The sequence below is a fragment of the Megachile rotundata genome, chromosome 2 (assembly GCF_050947335.1).
Source record: "Megachile rotundata isolate GNS110a chromosome 2, iyMegRotu1, whole genome shotgun sequence".
Taxonomy (NCBI): Eukaryota; Metazoa; Arthropoda; class Insecta; order Hymenoptera; family Megachilidae; genus Megachile; species Megachile rotundata.
Window position 1 is genome coordinate 23812780 of NC_134984.1, and position 21708 is coordinate 23834487.

The 21708-nt window shown below is 37.6% G+C and overlaps 4 protein-coding genes across 9 annotated transcripts; 1 reads left to right on the forward strand and 3 right to left on the reverse strand.

The window, feature by feature from the left end:
• Window positions 1–288: 288 nt before the first annotated feature.
• Window positions 289–5797, forward strand: LOC100877342 (uncharacterized). 3 transcript variants are annotated; one of them, XM_076529044.1, is made up of 5 exons: window positions 289–587; window positions 1271–1494; window positions 2015–2297; window positions 2636–2822; window positions 2897–5797. In XM_076529044.1, exons 1-5 carry the CDS (start codon window positions 358–360, stop codon window positions 4493–4495), a joined length of 2523 nt encoding a protein of 840 aa, XP_076385159.1. In that variant the 5' UTR covers window positions 289–357; the 3' UTR covers window positions 4496–5797. The 3 variants fall into 3 exon arrangements, with proteins under 3 accessions (XP_076385159.1, XP_076385160.1, XP_076385161.1); XM_076529045.1 differs by lacking the exon at window positions 289–587 and having other exon boundaries at window positions 1354–1494; window positions 1952–2297; XM_076529046.1 differs by lacking the exon at window positions 289–587 and having other exon boundaries at window positions 1363–1494; window positions 1924–2297.
• Window positions 5798–5857: 60 nt separating this feature from the next.
• On the reverse strand, window positions 5858–6952 carry ATPsyndelta (ATP synthase, delta subunit). The gene is made up of 4 exons (XM_003706890.3): window positions 6805–6952; window positions 6517–6643; window positions 6241–6438; window positions 5858–6149 (listed from the first exon to the last, which is right to left on the reverse strand). Exons 2-4 carry the CDS (start codon window positions 6631–6633, stop codon window positions 5982–5984), a joined length of 483 nt encoding a protein of 160 aa, XP_003706938.2. The 5' UTR covers window positions 6634–6643; window positions 6805–6952; the 3' UTR covers window positions 5858–5981.
• A 441-nt stretch (window positions 6953–7393) lies between these two features.
• On the reverse strand, window positions 7394–10201 carry Prdm13 (PR/SET domain 13). Of its 2 annotated transcripts, none has more exons than XM_003707043.2 (4): window positions 9639–10201; window positions 9270–9519; window positions 8404–9046; window positions 7394–8290 (listed from the first exon to the last, which is right to left on the reverse strand). In XM_003707043.2, exons 1-4 carry the CDS (start codon window positions 9840–9842, stop codon window positions 8056–8058), a joined length of 1332 nt encoding a protein of 443 aa, XP_003707091.1. In that variant the 5' UTR covers window positions 9843–10201; the 3' UTR covers window positions 7394–8055. The 2 variants fall into 2 exon arrangements, with proteins under 2 accessions (XP_003707091.1, XP_076385173.1); XM_076529058.1 differs by having other exon boundaries at window positions 9659–9739.
• Window positions 10202–16162: 5961 nt separating this feature from the next.
• On the reverse strand, window positions 16163–21294 carry Rsph3 (Radial spoke head protein 3). 3 transcript variants are annotated; one of them, XM_003706891.3, is made up of 9 exons: window positions 19207–21260; window positions 18739–18820; window positions 18397–18570; window positions 18175–18303; window positions 17905–18108; window positions 17663–17825; window positions 17184–17270; window positions 16897–17094; window positions 16163–16298 (listed from the first exon to the last, which is right to left on the reverse strand). In XM_003706891.3, the coding sequence occupies exons 1-8, from the start codon at window positions 19977–19979 to the stop codon at window positions 16910–16912; spliced, it is 1797 nt and encodes a 598-aa protein (XP_003706939.2). In that variant the 5' UTR covers window positions 19980–21260; the 3' UTR covers window positions 16163–16298; window positions 16897–16909. The 3 variants fall into 3 exon arrangements, 1 of the variants encoding a protein (XP_003706939.2); XR_013041123.1 differs by lacking the exon at window positions 16163–16298 and having other exon boundaries at window positions 17047–17094; window positions 17609–17825; window positions 19207–21292; XR_013041126.1 differs by lacking the exon at window positions 16163–16298 and having other exon boundaries at window positions 17063–17094; window positions 17622–17825; window positions 19207–21294.
• Between the last annotated feature and the right edge of the window lie 414 nt (window positions 21295–21708).

Genomic DNA, 21708 nt, shown 5'->3' on the forward strand with positions numbered 1-21708 from the left:
ACTACATAATAGATATATTATGGTATTATAGAACTATGTAAGTTATAAATTGTTTGTCAAGGCTATCGTGTAATCAAGATCTTTTAGAGATATGTCATTTCTATTGCAGTAATATCTTTTCATATTATTTTATTTCCAGAAATATTACTTTGAATTAATTTTCAAGACAGTTAAAGCATATAAATTATAATGATTTTATAAATTATTCGAAAACGCAATTTCTTTACGTGAGTACATTGTGCGATCGACGATAAGGAGAACAGATACCGATTGAGTAACTTGAAAAGATCATGAACATCGTGGTGGCGAATCTACGTTTATGTTATCTCGTGATTTGTTTGTACAGCCAGGAAAAGTATGGCGACGTGGGAAGGTGAAAAATTTCAGAAGATCGAAAATGCCGACGATATCGAGGAAAATTTTGATAACATTCTTGTGACCCATGATCTTCAGGATTGCTTGGATGATAGCTTAGATTTAACTAATTTTGGAATAGTTTATGAACCTAGTGCTGTGTTTGACTATGAAAAGTATTCAGATGACGATACTCCTATCGATGAAAGACTATGTAATAACAACACTACGGAGTAAGATTATTTAAATTTTGCATATTTGTTACTTACCGGTAATACGAATACTTTTCAAAATGAATTACCTTTTCAAATTGAGTTATTAAGCGAAGAAATAAAAATTGTTCATAACCTATACGTTTATGAATTGAGCATTTTGTATCCTATCCTTATAAGGATATAACGCATTTTGAAATTAGAGCCTTAATATTTGGTGTTATATTATATATCACTTATTGAATAAAAATGAAAGAATTCATTGTGTTATAAACGATTTTTTATTTGTTTCTTAATTATATAGTATTTATCTCTTACATGTATACTTAATTATGTTTTTCTTGAATTTCTATTCAACTTGTTACAGTTTTTGAAAATATTCTTCTAGTTTATATTTGATATATGATGTGTTAATATTTGCTGTTACATCAATAAATTAGTGTAATGTAACATTATTCTATTATTTATATGTGCATAAGTAAGATCATTTTTATATTGTCCATTATATTTTAATATCATTGTGATATAATATTTAAACTTAACAAATCATTGAATGCAGGAGTAGCTATCAGTAACAATAGATTTAAGTATTACTCATGCATGATGTTATATGTTATGTTTTTTACTAGTAAAATCAAATAAATTAGATACATAAATACTTAATTATAAAGGCACAGTTATGAACAATGTATTTTTTATTATAGGTCAATACACCGTACAGCTAGCCCTGATGAAATTTATACGCATATTCAGTTTGACCAAGATGACACCTTACAAACTGAATCTAAATATACGACTGTTACAATTGAAAACATAGTTCCAGATACAAGTCAAAAGCATATTGGTCGCTATACTTGCGAATATGAAGGCTGCAGTAGAACATACAGTACAGTTGGGAATTTACGTACTCACATGAAAACTCATAAAGGTAAAACTTTTATATAATATAAACATTGTTATAGATCATTACATTTTTAATGCAATACTAATATTTAAAATGTTCAGTACATAACAATATGCTTTGTATGATCTTATTTTGTATTTTTTAAAACAAAATATTGATGACAGTATTGCTTGTTTGGTGCTAATATTGCTTATAGCTTTGTACAGGTGATACTGTAATATTATAACTTCTGCATGTTATGCTTACATAAACCAGTGTAACACGTATTAATTAATATGTATATATTTTTTGTGCTTACTGAAAATTATAGGAGACAAGGTAAGCATATAAAGTGTTATTATTAATGTTATATTTAATGTCTTTCATAAATAAGGATATATAGAATCTGCTCATGCTTTATACATTTTTTTATGTACACACTTTATTCATTATGTTATCACTGCTGGTATAAAGGGAACGCTTTGACCTGCATGGCTTTCAGATACTGCGAGCAATAGGTAGCCCAGCAAACTTTTTATGTGGAAGGAATTCTCAAAACTTTCAGGCGAGTATCGATTTAAATGTGCAGAACCAAATTGTGGCAAGGCCTTCCTCACGTCGTACAGCCTAAAGATTCATATTAGGGTACACACAAAAGTAAAACCATTTGAATGCAATTACAAAGGCTGCGAGAAAGCGTTCAATACCCTTTACAGACTGAGAGCTCACCAAAGACTTCATAGTGGCAACACATTTAACTGCGAAGAGACTGGATGCGTTAAATTCTTCACTACTCTAAGTGATCTCAAGAAACATATACGTACTCATACTCAAGAAAGACCTTACAAGTATGTTTTTGGTATTTTTAATTACTAATTTTTGTATCTGCTTTTATATTTAGTTATGATGTAGCATCATATTTTTTTTTCTATTAATGAAATTTTACTCGTGATATAAATTTTCAAAGAAATTCAAAGAAATTAAAGATACCAATAAATGTAAAGTACGTGCATAACATTAAAAATATATAAGTAGACGTTACAAACACTAATGTTCTGTACATCATATTTGCATGTGTATATGTTTTCAACATAGTTATGCTAGAAAATTATTTAACTCTTATCTTTTTATCGAGAAAATTATACAAAATATAATGTGTGTAATATATATGAAAAAAATTTTTTAGATGCAGAGAAAAAGGATGCGGTAAAGCTTTTACAGCGTCACATCATCTAAAAACTCATAAAAGGACGCATACGGGAGAACGACCTTATGTATGTACTTTTGAAATCTGCAAACGATCTTTCACTACTCCTCATAGTTTAAAAAGTCATTTGAAAACTCATAAGAGAACGATTAGTAACGATGAATCGGTATGTAAAAAGATTCGTATTGTTTTTAATTAATTTTTGGTCGTTTGCAATGATGTTATATTGTTTTATCACAGAAACACGAAGGAAACTATGATGAAAGCGGAAACCAAAGAAATAGTGATATATTAAAGTCAAATATCGATGTTAATGAAATAACTTCTAAGAATGTAAATGTGCCATCTTATACTATTATACCACCGTTATCTTCTAGTAACATACAGTCCACTGAAAATGCAAATGATCAGCCGACTTCTACAAATGATATAATAGATATTTTAAGTCAGGATAGATTAAACAAACAACTTGATTATAATATTACGAATAAAAATAGAGAAAATCTAAATAAATCTACAGAAGTTGCTCTTATTGCATCAGAAAATATTATTTTAGACAATTTTACTGAAAATGCGATTGATAATTTTAATAACAATGAAAATTATGATAAATTTAAGATATTCAATCAGGTAAATGATTCAAATTTGCGACAGGACAAGTCAAGAAAAAGTGAAGATAGCAAATTGAATAATGTAACAAAATCTAACTCAATAAGTTTGGAACAAAAAATTATACAAGATGGTTTACAAAATGCGATTGCTCATATTTCAGAAGGAACAGATTTTACGAGCGATGTACAGCAGCATGAAAATCGTACGATTGTTACTGAAAAATCTTATAATAATAATAATAATAATAATAGAGCAGCTGTAGAAAATAGTAACGTAATTTTGTATAATACCAATTCTATAACTAGTCACGTATCAGATATAATAAGTTCCTCTAGTGAAACTCAACTTTTCGATAATGAGATAGAACCATTTATCACTGACACGTTACGAACTGGGTCTCTTAACGAAGTTGAGCATTCACTGAACTCTAATGTAGTCGCAACAACCCAATCGGAAGCTATTGAATTAGCTATAGCATCCGAGGAGGAAATACCATCTCCTTGGATAGATGTTACGACACTGGCAACACCATCTTCTTTGAGACGGCAGTCTTGGTCGGAATTGAATGCTTTTCCAACAGCGGTCCATTCGTTAGTCGATTTAGTTGAACCAGAGCCTTATCCATTGCAGATAGAAAGTCAATTGCAGTCGTTACAACAGTTAGATAATGTTAATCTAGTAGATGTTGAAAATGTTGAAGTTACACAGCAATGTGTTGGTGATAAACAAAAAAAAAATAGTACAAAGCCGAAGAAGTGTAGAAACGTTTTACAGGAAATCACAGCCGAAGCAGATATATGCAAATGCGTTGATTGTAAATGCAATGATCTACAAAACTGCCAAAATTGCTCAAATAATACAAATACAAATACAAATATAAACAATACAAATACAAATATAAACAATACAACTACAAATATAAACAATACAACTACAAATATAAACAATACAACGACAAATATAAACAATACAACTACGAATGTTAATAAAACGAACATGTCATCAAAAGTAGTAGATGATTTTGTACATTGTTTACAAGAAGAATGCTTTTGTGACAGTGAGCCTACGAATCGTGGATCTTGCTGCGTCGTTATTTGTTTAAAAACATTGGAACAATTGCAAAAAGTATTCAGTCTTACTTGTTGTAAAAGTACTAGTACTCTAACGTGTTGCAGCGAAAAATTAGTACCTTCATTAATGAAATGCCCATTAGCGAACAATCACTGAAACAAGCGTTTTATCGTGTGTCTAGTCATGTCGAAAAAAGCATATTTTTGCACAAATGTCTAATAAGAACTTGTTATTTATCGTAATGCATAGATTAATTCACTTAGCTTTAAACGCGATTTTTGGTATAAATATTGATTTTAAAAATTATTATCTAAGATAAATCGAAAGTATAGAACGATGTATAGTAAGCTTATTAATTTTGATCGGGTATGTGACATATCCGGGAATTCAGGTATTTGCGAGATACCCGTACTATCATATGTTGCATGAGATAATTGAGAATTTTTATTGGGAAGTCAATTATCGTGTAGTTATTATCGATAAATATCGATAATAGAAGGAATAATCTATAAATAATTTAATACTTATTAGCTATATCAATCGAATATTGTTTTCCCAATTTAAATTCTTAACTGTATCTTATATGCAGGTGTCTTACAGGTATCCGGGTAATTTTTGCCTACCCGGGTATCTCATAAAAGTACAGTTCTAGTACATAGCGATACCATATTTCAAGAGACTTTATACAGATGCAATATATTATGCTGTATCTTAACGTGTGCCAATATATTCGTACCTTTTTTTACTTAAAACTGTTAAGTACACAACATTGTTGTCGCATAGTTTTTAGAAGAAAAGAGCTCTATTATTTACACGTATCAAAGAATAGTAAGGTCTCTATATTAAAAAATAATAGTTACGATATGTTAACATTCAAAGTATCGGACCTTCATAAAGTCGATTGTAAGCATCGAAATATGTTTTATAAAAGAATGCCTTTGATATCTGTATTTTAAGTAGACGAATATATCTTTTAATGTACAAATATTATGTAGTATATATTATCTTTTTACACATAGCCGATGGTTATTGGAAGTTTTGTAAATTAATGACGTTTATACCAATTTATGTTAAATTTATAAAAATCATCGATTGTGTGTACGTAATATATTAACAGGGAAAAATGAAAAATATTTATTGTTTAGTAGCTGTTTTCTAATGTACGATATTTAGAAAAGGAATGCAACGTGTCAAATAATGAAGTATTTTCGAAACTAAATTAAAATTAAATTGTGACACTAAATAATTATTACACGCATTTTGGCACCTTTTAAAGAACTGAAACTAGGTAGCAGAATGATGTAATATTTGTAGATTTGTATTGTCGAAGTTGTGGCTGTAATAAGTACTTGTTAAAAGCAATAAAATGAATGTACCTAAATAGATTTTAGACAAAAGAATTTGTGTTAAAACTAAGTAAAATTTGACTAACATACAATAAATTATTGTATAATGTTACATTTTGTTGTCATTTACTTTCCGTAATAAGATCAGTTACATATATAAAATATATACATATTTGTAATTTAATAATCCTTTTATTGTTACTGTATGTTTATACAGGATTGTGACAGAAATGTGATGAATACATGACCTAAAGTTCAATAACATGTAGAATAATGTTGTAACATTTAAAGACTGCTTATTGCGCAGCTTGTACTAAAGCTTCTGCTACTTCGACCGCAATAGCTGCTTCAGCTTTGTCTTTTTCAGACGACGCAGATGATAACTGTTGTTGAGCTTTGCTAAGAATATCTCTGGCTGCAGAGTTATCAATATTTTCTACAGGATGGGCTTCTTCTGCCAAAACCTATTACATGGTATTCGTGTATTAACGAAGGTAGAAAAATCTTAGGAAATATTTGGTATTTCTGTTACTCGTTATTTAAACAGTATTATACCTGTACACTATTATTTTCATTTATAGTAACTGTTCCCGAGGAAACAAAAATTTTTTTAGTTGCTCCTCCCTCTTCGTACACCGTAACTACACCTGGTTTTAATACAGCTAGCGTGGGTACATGCTTAGGTAAAATACCAAAGGAACCAGAAAATGATGGCACATCTATTTGTTTCACCACAGCTTGGTCATAAAATACCTATAACAATAATTTCATAATTTATAAAAGTTCAGTTCTAAAGCGTGCTTACATAAATCAAAGTATCCATCTATATACTTGATTAGCTCCAGCAAAAGTGAATTTCATTTGATCTCCAGGGGCATCGGCGTACGTTCTTCTTTGGTTACGAATATATCTTAAATAAGGTCGCAAATTACGTGAAAGAGTTGCCATCTTTAAAGTGCTGTAATAAAATTTTATTTATGAAATTTTATTAATTAAAGACAGAGAGAAATGGTTACATCACACATTCGAATCATATATGTGTGTTAGGAAAATGAAATATACAAACGAATAACTGTAGAAATCGTATATTTCTCGCAACTACAAGTTCAATAAACTCACCGTGTGTTTATTTAAATATATTTCTTGCAGAAATGAACGTTATAGCAAATATCACAGATATAAGCAGAAAGTAACATCAGCTATTAGAGACAGCCGAATACGAATATGGATTCCGTTGTAGAGCAGACGACAAAACAGTTTCTATTTTACTCGTAGGATGGCGCTGTTATTGGGATGTTTAGTAGCGACTTATTCTACTTGAATTTAAAATAAATAGACGCAGCGACTGCACAAATTCTGTATTAAATTGTCACCAGCTGAGTGGACCCGAACGAATCAAAGTCCGTCGATAAATTGACCTAGCAGGTTAAGAACATTCGCTGGCTGAATTTGAAGTTGCTAAAGCTTCGAATCGTGCAGTAAACGAAAATCGAATTGTCCGTGTTTATACACGTAACCGTGTCAGTGATCTGTTTAAATTGAAATTGAGAATTTTTTATACAAGTCAATTACATAATTGGCAGATCTAGCGGTGAAAAATCTGTGCTTTTAATTAGAAATGAAAATTATCATTATGCAATAATTTATTTTTAGCGAATGGTTTAGTTTGAAAGCAAGAGTAGAAAATAGAGATTGAGAAGTCAGTGTATTGTATATAGAATAACAGTTTTATTTCAATATTTCGACTATGTACAAAAATAACAATAACCTTGATTGTAGCATACGAATGCGTAAAAATTTGTAAATTTCCTAAATAGAATTTGTACTATATCAAATCGTTATTACATCGATGGTCAGTACACCTACAGCCTAGTGTAATTTACATTATTTCATCGCCTTTTCCTTTTATTTACGATAAACGTTTATTGTTTTTACCGTATTATAAAATATTATTACCAGTATTAGAAAATTAATTGAATTATATTCGATAAATACTGGAAAAATAACCGAGGGCTGTAGCTTTTTTACGCGTATTCATGTATCGCGTCCTGATCACCGGATTCGTGGAAATTATGTACACTAACTAGATATTTACAAGTTTACTAAGACTACTATAACTAAAAAAAATAATACTTATAAATACTAATTGATGCAAATGTACATTATTACAAACGAAGCTCGCGTTCGCGAACGAATTCGTTACCCGCGAATAAAACGATTTGCCGTCAATACAAATCAAGCGAGAGAGCATTTCGCAAAAATGTCTGTTTCGTGTTTAACCAGTTAGCTGTTTCATTTCAGCAATCACTATTTCTTCATGCTATTTAAAAACAGCTAACTGGTTAACTCGTAACATCATTTTTGCTTTTATTAAACGTCGATTCCGTCCGACGACGTGTCGGAAGTTTGTTCGACGTTTTCTTGATGCCTCGATCTAACATGCCTTTCAAGATCTCTCCTTCTGACCAACACTTTTCCGCACAATTCGCACCTGTAGGGAGTTTCTCCATCCGCGTGCAATCTAACGTGCTTGTTTAAATTGCTTGGGTCACCAAATGGTCGCAGGCAATACTTGCATTTGAGTGGTTTGTAGCCAGTGTGGGTTCTGCAAAGATAAAACATAACGAGCGTAAATTTCAAAATATTCGATTCGCGAATATTGGTAATACTTTGGTATACTTTTAGATGGTAAAAATTAAAGGAATTTTTATTACTAACCTTATGTGTATTTTCAAGCCGTATTTCCTCGAGTAGACTTTTCCGCAATAGATGCACAGGTGTCCTTGTTTCGATTTTCCAAGATTGCTGACTATCGTTTCCATTTGTGCAGCATTTACCTCGGTAGGAATCGACGGCGCAGTCGTTTGTACGTTGTACGTCGACAAAACGGTCTCGTCTCTGTTCAACGGGCAAACCGCGGTGAACACGTTGGCCTGATTCGTGTACGGTTTGAAGGCGGAGTGCCTATAGCTCAAATCGTTCGTCACGGGAGAAACTTGAGTAGAGGAGCTCGGGGATATCTGCGTGGGCGAGGGCTGATTCGAAGACGACGGCGATTGTTGGTTGGAGGACGTCGGAGAGTTATTCGTCAGAGAGATACTAGAGTCCATGGTTTCCACCAGGATCGGCGATATCCTGGTGGACGAGGACCGCGATGAGTTGGTTAGTTCGAATCTGAAAGTCGACTGTGGGAACAAGTTGAAAGACAGGTTGGTTCTCGGCGATAAACTGAACTCTTTCGCTAGCAGGGACCAAAGATGATTAGTCTCCAGTCGATTGCACTTTAGAGCTAGATGAATCTTCAAAGGATTTGGATACTCGAACAGATTATCGCACATGTGACAGATGTAGCGATTTTGACCTGAAATCGATAAAAATTTCATTTATTTCACGCGATCTACGACTCGATAACGATCCACCGCGAAATTAAGATCAATTTAGGAAGTCTTAAACGATTTGGTAACATATAAGCATCGCAAAATAGCACTTTCGGTATCGATTCGATCTTTAAAATTTCATCGAAACGGAAACGTTGGAATCTTTGGTACGAAGATAGATTTTGTCTGTTTTGAATTTCGATTTACCTTGAATGTTGCACGGTGTCAGGAAGGGCATGTTCATCATCGCTAGGACGTTTTCGGTGAACCACATCAGTAAAGGTTCACCCGGTGAAATGGTTTTTATCGTTTTTAGCGTTACTCCTTTTTCGGTGGTCATCAGGACTACATTACAGCTCTGACAATCTTTGGCGAACGAGACGATCTTCAACCAACAGGATGTGTTCACCATACCGTCCACGCAGTATAATCGACCACCTTCATCAGCGACTTCCACCTACGATCGAACCAGGAAAATTTCGTTAGTTCACTACCGTTACCATTATCAGAATAGTTAAGAACATAGACGACAGTTAACGCGTTAACAGGATTACAAACGATACGAATTACACGTACGTAACGAATCATCGATGTACTTTTCTGACTCAGCTTGTTCACGTCGATGATTTCGGTCGAAGAGTCTCTTGCCAGAACACCGGCGGCTCTGACTATTGGCGGCATATCCAAGCATGCTTGGGACGTTCTCTCGAGCGTCTCGATACTCATCATCAGCGCGTTATCCGTCAGGAGCGGGTACATGATCGCGTTCGTTGGTTCCATTTGTGCGTCTCCAATAATCCGCGTCAAATATTTTTCAGCATACTAAACGTGCTGATCGCTTTTTTAAAGCGTCGCGTATTTGCTCACGGAATAATGAGCGCACGAAAAACTTTCTCGACAACGACGACTCGAAGAAACGTCTATCGATTATCACTGTATCACCGAAATTATCGGAAACTTGTACTCCAGGAATATTAAAATCTCAGTGGACTACGATGATGCGATGTCAAGGTGTTAACTGAATGTGACCTGCATTCCGCACGTGGCTTAAATATATTTGGAGGGCTTGTGCCCCGAATTGACTGTGGGGTTTGGTTCCCCTTCTACCCGCGATGGTCGCACCCCCGATTCTTTCCATAGCCAGTGTTTGTGTAATTGTATTTAAAGAGACGGTTCGGGGGTGACTCGGCCCCGTGCTTGCGATTCTCGAATCCTGATGCGCCATCCTTACAAACGGTGGGGATGTTGTGGTTCATTCAGAAGATTCGGAGGGGAGCTTTCTGACCACCTACCGACCATCTAGCGCAAGGTGCAACGATGCATCTTTTCGATCTTACTCGCCGTCCATATGTTTATTCGCGTTAAATGGATGCAAGAATTTTCGTTTCAATTTTGTTCGTTCGATTATAAGATCACGATTTATGTTTTTTGAAATGTGATCAAGCGAGAAAAAACTGTCTTCGAGGAATTATATTCGCGATATGTTAGATAATTGTAAAAATCACTTTCTTGCAGCATATAAAAGGTAAGGAAAACGTATTTATAGATACTTATATATATTTATTGAAGAAAGTTTCGACTTCGATTTCATAAAGAGCAAAATGGCATCGTTTCCTACATCTTCGAAAAAATCTTCCACTACACGATTACACGACACTTGAATAGACGATTCAAGATAGGAAATGAATTTTTTCATCTACTACTGGATCATGTTGATTTTGTGAATATTAAAAATAAAGTCGTATTTCATGAGAGTCGAAGACGAAACGTTCGCGTTTCGTTCTAACGAACGTACGTTGGTAGCTGGCAAAATCTTTCTGTTTTCGAGTACATTGCAAAAGTCACGTTTGCCCCAGTTTACCGTTAACTCTTTTACGCGTGGAAAGTAACAGTTTCAATGTCGGTTTATTATACAAAAAGCTTGTGTTCGTTGAACTATGAAAATTTTCGCAGTACTAATCGATACCTGGAGATTCACCATTATGAATATGACGAATTCGGTTAAAAATCAGTCAACCAGAACTTCGTTGCGCATAGATTACTTTACTACCCTCGAAGGTAGGACGATCTTGGAAATAAAACCGTTCTCGAGGAGTACCGAAGAAAGTGACCGCTAATACACCTAGGTCGCTTGCAGGTACAAAGCCGACGTTACGGATGCATGAGCACCGCATTGTATTCCTGAAAAGGATAAATAAGGTAAGGTGCCACTGATACTATAATATTGAAAACTTGTCTCGGTTGGCGCCAGATTGTCTGGCCTATATTATATACTTTCCGTCTACGATTCGGCTTTTCGTTCATGACTGCTCAAGCGTAACGTAATTTATTGAAGGGGCACAGGTACCTCGCATTCTACTTACCTCTATTCCATTAATTTCTTTTGTAATTTTTATTACTTTCGCCTAGGCCGATATCTTGATTCTTTGTAATTTAATCGCGCGATTACTACGATTACTGTCGCTTCAAATTGACAATGTCATGAAAAATTCACGTTCGAATTTGGTACTTTGAAAAGATGGCATTCGCTAGAAAAAGACTAACCAAGAGTTAGAGACTATTTCTGTTTATTAGCGAAATTCTACGTTGTGCTCCGCCTCTTCGTCTGCGAACGCGTTTAAAAAGCGCAGCGACGTCTATTTCTTATTGAAAGTTTTAACGATGTTAGGTCGTGGAGCGTCACCAGGAGTGGCTACGGTGGCTGGAAGCGTGTTTGATAGGGCTATAAAAGCCTCATGTGAAAGGACATTGTTTGGCTCAGCTGCAAACCAATGCGTATCCCGTCGAGGACGAGGGATCCTGACGAAAGGTGCATCTGAATCAACGGTTGATTAGGAAATTAAGTGGCTCATTCTTCTCGCAAGCTTCTCGCAAGCGTGCGTAGATCGCGATCGCGCGATATCGTGCTTGGATTTGTCTAATCGTTCGTCGATCTCGATTCTCCCTCGATCTACCAAAAGTTCCGATTTCGATTCATTTCGGCGGACGACACGAGTAGATCCTTATGTCTTTTAGTTGTTTCTTTCAACGGAAATTACCATATAGTTAACCTGTCGCGGAATAGTATCGAAGAGTAAAATCAACATTTTCTTGCAGCAAGTATACATTTGTTGACAAAATAAGAACAACCGTATAAGAAGAAGATAATCGAATTAGTTCGATATAAATTAATATTTATTTATGAAAGTAAATTCAGTAATTTTCGGATTTAAAAATTTCTCAATTCCGATCATTTGAAGCTATACTTTGGAATAATAATCGTTTAAACATGCGAATTACGAGTACGTGATCGAACTCACGCCGACAATTTTCTGGTATATTGTTCTTCTTTTCGTCCGATGCGACGCGACGGTAATATATACCTGAAAATAGTGAAAGAGACTGGAAAATTCTCTTTCCTACCTTAATGGCTCGCCTAATACTTTGGTCCGTAGATATCACGGTTACGCAGTTACAGGTATCCTACGCTAATTGCTAGTACCAACCGACTATTCCTTCTATAACGATACTCCAGCTTCTTAATACACTGATCTTTATCTAATTCTGGTTTAAAGACTTTTAACGTTATTCCGAGGATTTAGTTTGGTATTAGTGGAGATCGTGCGCGTTCGACCGAGATAAAGTTTAACGGCGTTCCTACGATGCACTTAGTCCAGGTATTTTATTGAAATCTTCTAAATTAACATTTCGATGGAATATAGTCTGGAGATTAGTTACAGAGATATTTGCGATCGTAAAAGAGAAACAGAGAAAGGGTATGGTTCTTCTTGGTGGATCCTCTACGGGTGATGTGATTCATCTGGGGGTGAATGGTGCCGGACCAGGGAATGACACGAGTGTTCACAAGCTGCAACCATCCCCTGCACCAATCCCTCTTCTGGTCCCTCGAAACTCGAGCATCGAGTTTCTTGCTCTCTGTCCTACCTATCCAAGCAACTTGCGGCAAGTGTTCGGTAGCCCCGTCGCGCGCTTCGTCGCTGGTAAACAACAATTGGATTTTTTTCCTAATTTATCAACAGTCTTGTTATTTTTTCCTTATTTATGTACCGCGAAAATATTCTTATTACTTTAGAATCCTTTGTAGAAATCTTATCCGCTAAGGAGTCCTTTAAATGTTTCTACGAAGTCAATCGGTTCTACGGAAATCAAATTTTGGACACTACGAATTTTGACTATTCTAACTTCGCGATTTTCGGATTTATATAGAATCTTGACACTCTGAGAGTTTGGCAAATTTCTGCACCTATAGTTCCGCTCTCGGTAATATATATCTCTGATTTTAAATATTTTTTGTAAATTTAGTCATAGGCTATTCTGATAGTAAACATTTAATTCGACGCGAGAGGAAATGCTTATCTGGCCACAACTCTCGGATAAATTTTGCTTTTTGCCCGCATCCCGGGTTGGGGTTGCACCCCCCGCTTGTCTCTTTCTAAAACCGGGGTGCATTGAAAGAACCGCGGCGCGGGCCAGCTAGCGAGCAAGTGTTCCGCCGTGACCAATGGGCCCTTGCACGCATGTGCGCGCTTCCCAATGCGATATTAATATCGCGATTATCATCTACGTATTATCGCTCGTCCCGCCTGCGTCGCTCAAAATAAGTCAAAGAAGAAACACCCTCTTTTTCGCTTGTTCGCTCATGCCCTGTACACTCGTACCGCGAATAAACTTTCTTACCAATTATCCTTTTGAGATAAAAGAGAGAAATGCCTCTCGAGACGCGTTACAAGTGTTTCATTTTCTATTTTATAAATTTTACCGCTTACGATCGGTACACGAACCAACGGCAACGAACGCGTCGGCGAAGCAACAATTCCATTACGAAAGCGGTCGATCGTTTGATCGTTCGACAGCAAAGTACGAGCCTTCCGGTTTTCGAATTTAAGCAGACTTAGACCCCTTCGATATTCACCGACGTAACAAATCTTATTGTTTGGTGCCCTTTTACGAGATTCTACATAACACGTAACCACCCTGGATGCTGCGGGGTAGAGTCTGAATTATGGTCGCCTTTGCGGGGAGTTGACCATAAAGGTGATTCGTCTCGGTTCTGCAAGTGTCAAAAGTTTACCCCTAATGGCTCTTCCAACGAGACACTGGCTTATGCATTATTAATATTTATCAAGGATACTTGTGAATTTAATTATACGATACAATTTCTACTTAATTTCTTATTATTTCTAATCGTAATTAAAGTTATGTTTATTTCAATTTGCCTTTACGCCGGAAATTTTTGCAACATGTTTAACCTGTTGTTTAGTCTCTTCAGGCGCGTGTATCTCTTGAATTCGATGCCCGATATCTTGAGAGGGATTAATCTTTCTACGGTGAAAAATTTATTCGTTGGGATCACGTGCCGTCGACATATTGCCCGTGTCTCTCGAAACCGAGTACCGTGTAACGCGACACGTGCCACTTGAATACGCCATAACGCCGTAGCAGAGGACGGTGCATCCCATACTCCAATTCCTATTTAACCATTAGCTACTGTTTACTTGATTTTAGCAGTCAATTCTACGAGTTACCGTGAACAAACGTCCAGTTAATAGGCAAGATATTATTACTTGGTTGCCAACGCGAACCAGACATCGAGTCAAATTTTCATCATTCATTTATTGTTACGGTACGTTTAATTACATAAATAATTATTAGGTTATTTGGTCCTTTCTATCGTCTCTACTTCAAGAACTTGCAATTAATTTATGTTTTATCATCTTTACGTTTGCATATATGTATAGAGAGCAGAATAGGAAGACCATTTTGCAATCTTACAATCAAGTTGTCCATATTGAGAAAGAAAATCACGCAGAGATGCAGGTGACACGGATCACATGATAAAATAACGCAGACACCCTCTTTGCGACCGATCAGGACCCACCTCCGTACCCCTTCTCGAATCTCCCCAAAAAACACGACTCACTTGGCACACAAGTTTCGTGCATATAATATGAACGGTATCGGGATGAACCTCCCGCTTAATTTAATCCAATACAATATGGCTCCCCTTCCCCCTTCGCCTTGTCGTTCACCATTGAAAGGGCTGCGTTTAAGAGGGTGGGTGGCTTTTTAAAACTGTACCGATCTCGATTCACCGTGAAACCTTATCCTATTATGATCGATCTAATCCTGATTGGGCTGGACAGGTTTTTTACTTTCGCGGTGTACCGACGAAGTTTATCTATTTTTCGCGATGAATGTTATCGAATCTTTTATTCTTCTATGTTATCCTATTTTTGCGTTACCTTTATTCTTCGTAGTTTATTCGAATTTTCTTTTTCCAGCACTATCAAACTATCGATAACTTCGTAATTTTCTAACAATTTTCATTTTAATTTCTATACCGAAATATAATTTGACCTCAGGCTGGTATACTCCATTAATCGGTCGAATGCTCCTCCGTTCGCGAAAGTTTTCTAGGCAATTTGGAGTTGCATTTTTAAATATTATAGATAGGACAGGTATATACAAGTTCGAACCGACCTAACAGCATGGTAGGCGAGTATTGGCGACGCCAGACTTTACTGCTTTACAGGCCGTTCGTCGCCGAAACTTATTTACGGGAATCTATGATTCAGAAGCTTCTATACCTTTTTATCTTCACCTGCATCGCGAAAAATCTTTATTATACTTCTTTAATTGCTTTACCATTTTACCTTTCAACGAATTTTCCGAAAAATTTTACAAGTTGCCAACATTTCAGTTCTTAGTATCGACACTTCTTCTTCTCCGAGTATCGAGATTCTTCTTCTTCGTTCGAAATTTTGATAGGATATCGTTACGAGTACGAGTCGCGTGTTCGTTTTTCCTGAACCGCGGATTCTTCTAAGCCGAAATAACAGACACTGATGGGGAAAGTAAAACAACGTTCGACAATTTTAGCGACCGATTTGTATTTTCGATCTCTCTAGTGTCACTTCAGCTGTTGTTGCGTGTACTGCACCTCCAAAAGATAAACCAACGAAGACGAGTTACCCACCACCATCGAGCACAAATATCTTAATTCCGTCTAACTTGGTCCGAAGCGTTAGTTTTTCCTCGGATCGTATAATTTATGACGAAAGAAAATATACATAAGGGAAGGGAAAAAAGTATCGAACAAGAATATTAAACAATTTCATTTATTTGGAATTACTTCGAAGGTTTGCATGGAATACTATCGTTCGTTAGAGAATTTCTTCCTTGGCTTCGATCGTTCCTTTTCATTTGCCTTGTTTTTTTCCTCGATTTCAAACGGATCTGCAAATATACGAAGAACAACCGTTGATTAATTCTTCCATTACTGAACGGTTCAACATGGTCGCGCGAACGAGATAATTTATTTTTCGATCAGAGTCAAAGAAAATCGATAATTAATTTCTAATGGATTTTTGTGCGAGACACGGTACGGTGATGGTGGTAGTTGGTGTTTGCCATAGGGATCGCAAACGCGGTGACCTGTCACAGGGGCGCGACTCTAGGAGATGGATTTGTTTCGCAGCTGTGTACACTGCTTAATGTAGGAGCTAGTAGAACCGGGGATTGCTCCACCGACACTGGTGAAGGTGTCCCAAAATCCGAAAGCTAACTATGATACGCTCGTTTGCGCGTTCGAAGATCAACGAGCGTTAAAACCTTGGTAAACGAACGGTTCAATCGGTCGCTAGCAAAAAAAGAAAGAAAGGAAATAATGACGATTTAACCTGTTAATCGAGAAGGAGGAATTGACTCGTTGTTAAACCGGAGGACTTTTATATTCGCTTATATCGTTGAAAATTCTTTAGCGAGTATTTATAATTTTTTAGTACGAGTTCGAAAAAGTAATCGAAAGAAAGTTGATTCTTATAATTTCACGTACCAGAGTGTTTCGACTAATCGACTCTTTCAACGACGTCCGTGTTTTCGATAGCTGGTGGTTGATAATCCACGAAATTTCGGTCGATACCTCCATCTTCTATATGTTCTATCGACGGTTTCCTTATCCTCGACGCATCGTATTCTTCGCCAAGCTTTTTATAAGTTTCTGCACGACTCTCCAGAATCTCCCTCACGATTTCTAAAACGTTATACAGAAAATTAGCTCGTGGAATCCACTATATTTTGTTCGTTTATTTATTATTACACGCAGTACAGATCGCTGCTCACCCATGAGAAGTTCTCTACTCTCGATCATGTTGCCCATCTCCTTTTTCACCTCTTTCATTAACCAGGGAACGAAACCTTCCTCGACATCTACGCAAGAAAAACATATTTCAAGTTTCTTACGAATTTCTAGCAATTTTCTAACTCGCATCGTAAAACGAATCGCAATGAAAAAAGCAGTCACTTAAATGGCTCTTTTTAACTATTTCGAATTAATCTAAAAACAGAACATTTTTAATTATCTATTAATTATCTATTAATTATCTATATTCGATTTCGTTTGCATCGTTTAATTCGAAAACTGTACGAACAACGAAATCACAACCATCGTTTCCTTACAAGCACGTTTCCGAGCAAAAAGATGGTTGCGTAAAGGATAGTTGAAAAGGTCCAATTAAATGATATAAAACAAAGAATAATCGATAAACCTTTCTGACTAACTAATTCACAAAAAGTAGCAGTGTTCTTGCGAGTTCACGAACCAGCCTTGATCTCGTCCAATAGGAATCCAGACATTTTCAATCCTTCTAGAACCGCTGGCAAAAGTTCTGCAATGTATCCTGTTAAAAGAGTCGCTGCCGCGATACGTTCTTCCGTTTCCTTTTCAGCTACCATTGCTTTCTCGTGTTGCCTTAATCGTTGATCCTGTAGATCGGTCAATCAATTATAAAACAGTTGTACGCTCGGACGAACGTTTACGAGTTAGTTCAAGGATAATGCGTACCTTTTCTTCCCTTACTCTTCTTTCTTGTTCTTCCAATCTTCGAGCTTCCGCTTTTTCCGCGGCTCGAAGCTCTAAGAATTTCCTTTGTTGTTCCTTCAGAGCAGCAACTTCTTCTTCTTCCAGTACCTCGATCAATGCCTGTTCCATCGTCTTTCCAACGAGTACCTCGAGGATCGGTTGCACTTCGTAGTCGAAGTCGAACAGCTAAAAAAAGCTTTCTCGTATATTTTCAAACAAAGTAGACGACACACTTTATTTTTTCGGACTCACATCGCCGGGTTCAATTTGCGTGCTAACATCTTCGCCAACCTTCTGCGGGCAGGGTTGCGGGGTTGGAGGTCTATCCAAGAAGTAATCGGTTTGTGTCGCGACTTCGGATTCGTCCGGCTTCTCCGATAGCTGGTCAAATAGCATTTTTCCTCTTATTAATCTTTCGATCCTGCGTATTTATCGAAAGCATATAAGTATATAACATCGAAGAGAATACGTCACCTCTTCGAGAAAGAGATCCGTTTGCACCGGCTCGTGTTTGCGACCAGCAACCGGAGGTGGCGAACCCTTTCTAAGGACGAGTGCTTTCGTGGCTTGAGCTTGTGCTCGTTTCCTCGTCAAGTTCCTTCTCCTAGCTTCCGCTTGTCTGGCTGCTGTCGATTGTTCTCCATCGATCTACGAAAAACAACTAATTGAACCGCGTTCACAGAAGATTCTGAACTTGACCACTCTCTTAATCGAGGGAAGTTTACTTCCCTCCACTAGGGACAGGTTTATTTTCTCGAAGTAATTAACATTGAAAATCAATAGTTAACGCGTTTAACTTAAGTTTCTGTTACTTACGAGGATAGGGGCAGTGGCGTAGGTACTTCCGCGAACGACCCGACGATCAAACATGATATTCCCAAAGGGAACCGGTTGATCGCTGCAAAAGCAATGAAAATTTTAGACGAACGAGAAACGATTATCGCGAGAAAATTTTGAAGCAACCGTCGAAAAATTGTTTTTCGCTCGTACCAGTAAAGTTACAATCTGGCCGTACGCAATCTCATCCGATAATTGCCAGCTACCGTTTCGCGCACGCAACAAAACGATTAACCCTCTATTCGTTCGTCCGAAATTTAAAACATTATGTTTTGAGCTGCCGCAAACGAGTTCGCTAGTAAAAGCTATTATCGGAGGAAAATCGATCGTTTCGCGTCGTAATTCGTAACGAATACGCGGAATAACATCCCGTCGATTTCGAAAAGAACGATTTATTCGAGAAATTGGAACAACGTTTCGAGCAAGTTACGGAACTCCGTAACTTACGTCGCGTCGTTTCTCTTCATCGTTTTCAGCCTGTCGTCCAAGGTCGATGCAGCGATGGTGGTCGCGTTCATCATTCCAAGGGTGTAGTCGACTGTGGCCTTGAGCGCGGCCGGACACCTGGCATTGTGGCTGTTGTGACGTACTTCCGGTTTTCTGGCCAGCGACACGAGGGTTTTGAATCTCGACCGCAAAGGGCAAACGTCGATTTCGTTGGTACCGTTGGTGGGTGGTGCGATGCCAAGTAGAGCCGCTACTTCCGGTGGTGGCATCAGAAATTCCCCCGTTTTCACGGTACTGATGAACGGTTTCCTGCCAACGTTCTCGTTCCTCTTCGCGTTCTTTCGTTGTTCTTGCTTCTCCAGTTCTTGCAGTTTCTTCAATTTCGCGTTCAGAACCTCGTTGAAATTTTCGGTGGACAAGGTGATGCTCGGTTTGATCACCGGAACCTTCTCCAACGAACGCGAACTGTCCTGACTTCTGCTCCTAGCTTTCTTCTTCAGTGGATTCGCCTGATTGCTTTGGAGAGCTGCTTGAAGAAGATGATCGTTCGATCTGCTTCTTCGTCTTCGATCGAACAGATTGTTCTTGCCGTTCTCGAATCCGTGGACGTCCGATCGAATCGACTCGTCGCCGTTCACGTGCAGTAGTGGCAGACTCGTGTCCAGACCGTCTTTCTGGAGAATCGTAAACGCCGGATGATCCTTTTGTTCGCGTTCGAAAGGATCTCCGTTGCTCGTTGGCGCCATCGCGCAGCTACCGATTCCGGCAGGCATGCTGCTTTCTCTTCAATGGATCTCGAAGAAAATTTTTTTCGCCTGCATTTTTCACTCGCCAGCCTTCTTTCGGTTTGACGCTTTCCAGACTAAATCCATTCAAAGTTTCGCTTTTATTTTAAGTAAATTTTATTACGTCAGTCATTAGTTTACGCTCGTTTTATTTCGATGTCTTCGTTATTTCGAACTCCTAACATTTTTCATTTGGTATTTCTAATTACTTACGCGGGAAAAAATGTCACGATCTATAATTATCTCGATCTACAATGATCTAACATTGTAAACGCTTATCTTGGAAGTTATCAAAATGTATAAGTATAAGGAAATGTTAGACTCGTTGAAAATGTTGAAAAGTGTCAGGGATAGAAGAGATTACGGTGCCGAAAGGATCGAACCTCTCGAAGTAGCAACGGTCCATTCAAGATCAGACGAACGTGCCACCGATTCGGTAGCAAACTTTCGTTTTGGCAAAATTTTTTCAAAACAATCCTTGTAAAGATATTGTTACTTCCAATAAAAAGAAAGTGCTTCAAGATTCAAGTACAAGAACAAGCGAATGTAGCCATTCATACGATGAAAATATCCAGTGCCGTTTATAACGCGTACACGTTTTATCAAATTTTCACCGATCGGGTTAGCGAACGTTGAAAGATGAGAGTAGTTTATTTGAACGGTAAAGAAAAAGATCGCGAAGAAACGCGTTCGCGGCGCGACGACGAGGCTCGGGCGATCTCCACGGCATTACTAACCGGCTCGCAACGCCGCTCGCGAGTTCACAGACTGGACAATGTCCTTAGAATCGACCGACATAGACCGTAGACACGGGCCACGCGTATATTTTTACCCAGCGGCCACTCAATAACGTTGACCAACGTGAACTTTGCGCATGCCTAAGTGATGCAAAAGGGTTCGAAATCGGTGGTAGCTATGACCACGTATGTCCGTTCGCGTATCGTTGAACAGCGGGACAGGGGAAGTTGTGCCTGAGCACGCGGTTGATCCCCTCCGTCGAACGTCTTCAAGGTGAAACGTTTCACCGATCGTTTCTCGCGCTCGCCTTTCCTACCCTCTTCTTCTCTGCCGACTTCTCGCTACGAACTAATGCTTACTAATTTTCTTTAATCGCGTCCTCGAATCTTGTCCATTGCTTCCTGCTTGATCATCGTGTACGATCGATAACCGATCACGTTTCTTCGCGCTGTTTCGACAACCGGTGTAATTATACATATATTTCGACGTTTTATTCTTCGTTTCGAATCGTACCGCGGATGTCCTTCAGGAGAATGAAATATAGATTTTTATATCGTTGGCGTGAAACATTCTCGCGAAATTGCTCGCGTGTTGCGTTCTATACCCTTCAACATCGATGCTTATTTATCATGGGGGGCTTATTTATCTGTTAGTACCGTCTTAAAAATCTTTCGTTCAGAGTTCACTCAACTGGCCGATAGCGTATACGGTGGTTGTGCGAAAGCATATGCTTTCGACGACCGCTTATCGTACGGTGTACACCAGCTATGACATTGACCAGAGTTTCATTCGCGTACTATAAAAATCGTTGAACACATTAAAAGACCGCGCATTAAGGTTATTATTGTACAGTAACATGACTCTGTGTAAGGATTCTTGACACACGGAAGGCAGTAAAAATTGTATGAACGTAGAGCGTGTATCAAGAATCGAGCCTATGAAACTATCGTAACGCGTTGTGTCGCTACGCACTGTATCG

What these genes read in the sequence shown, in the direction of transcription:
- LOC100877342 (XM_076529044.1), top strand. Translation starts at nt 358, where the DNA reads ATGGCGACGTGGGAAGGTGAAAAATTTCAGAAGATCGAAAATGCCGAC. An exon ending in TGTAATAACAACACTACGGA is followed by an intron (nt 588 to 1,270) that starts GTAAGATTATTT and finishes TTTTTATTATAG; the next exon opens with GTCAATACACCGTACAGCTA. An exon ending in ACTCAAGAAAGACCTTACAA is followed by an intron (nt 2,298 to 2,635) that starts GTATGTTTTTGG and finishes AAAATTTTTTAG; the next exon opens with ATGCAGAGAAAAAGGATGCG.
- ATPsyndelta (XM_003706890.3), bottom strand. Translation starts at nt 6,633, where the DNA reads ATGGCAACTCTTTCACGTAATTTGCGACCTTATTTAAGATATATTCGT. An exon ending in CTTTTGCTGGAGCTAATCAA is followed by an intron (nt 6,439 to 6,516) that starts GTATATAGATGG and finishes TTATTGTTATAG; the next exon opens with GTATTTTATGACCAAGCTGT. An exon ending in ATGAAAATAATAGTGTACAG is followed by an intron (nt 6,150 to 6,240) that starts GTATAATACTGT and finishes ACCATGTAATAG; the next exon opens with GTTTTGGCAGAAGAAGCCCA.
- Prdm13 (XM_003707043.2), bottom strand. Translation starts at nt 9,842, where the DNA reads ATGGAACCAACGAACGCGATCATGTACCCGCTCCTGACGGATAACGCG. An exon ending in GTACATCGATGATTCGTTAC is followed by an intron (nt 9,520 to 9,638) that starts GTACGTGTAATT and finishes GTTCGATCGTAG; the next exon opens with GTGGAAGTCGCTGATGAAGG. An exon ending in GACACCGTGCAACATTCAAG is followed by an intron (nt 9,047 to 9,269) that starts GTAAATCGAAAT and finishes TATCGATTTCAG; the next exon opens with GTCAAAATCGCTACATCTGT.
- Rsph3 (XM_003706891.3), bottom strand. Translation starts at nt 19,979, where the DNA reads ATGCCTGCCGGAATCGGTAGCTGCGCGATGGCGCCAACGAGCAACGGA. An exon ending in CGCAAATTGAACCCGGCGAT is followed by an intron (nt 18,109 to 18,174) that starts GTGAGTCCGAAA and finishes AGCTTTTTTTAG; the next exon opens with CTGTTCGACTTCGACTACGA. An exon ending in GAAGAGTAAGGGAAGAAAAG is followed by an intron (nt 17,826 to 17,904) that starts GTACGCATTATC and finishes ACCGATCTACAG; the next exon opens with GATCAACGATTAAGGCAACA.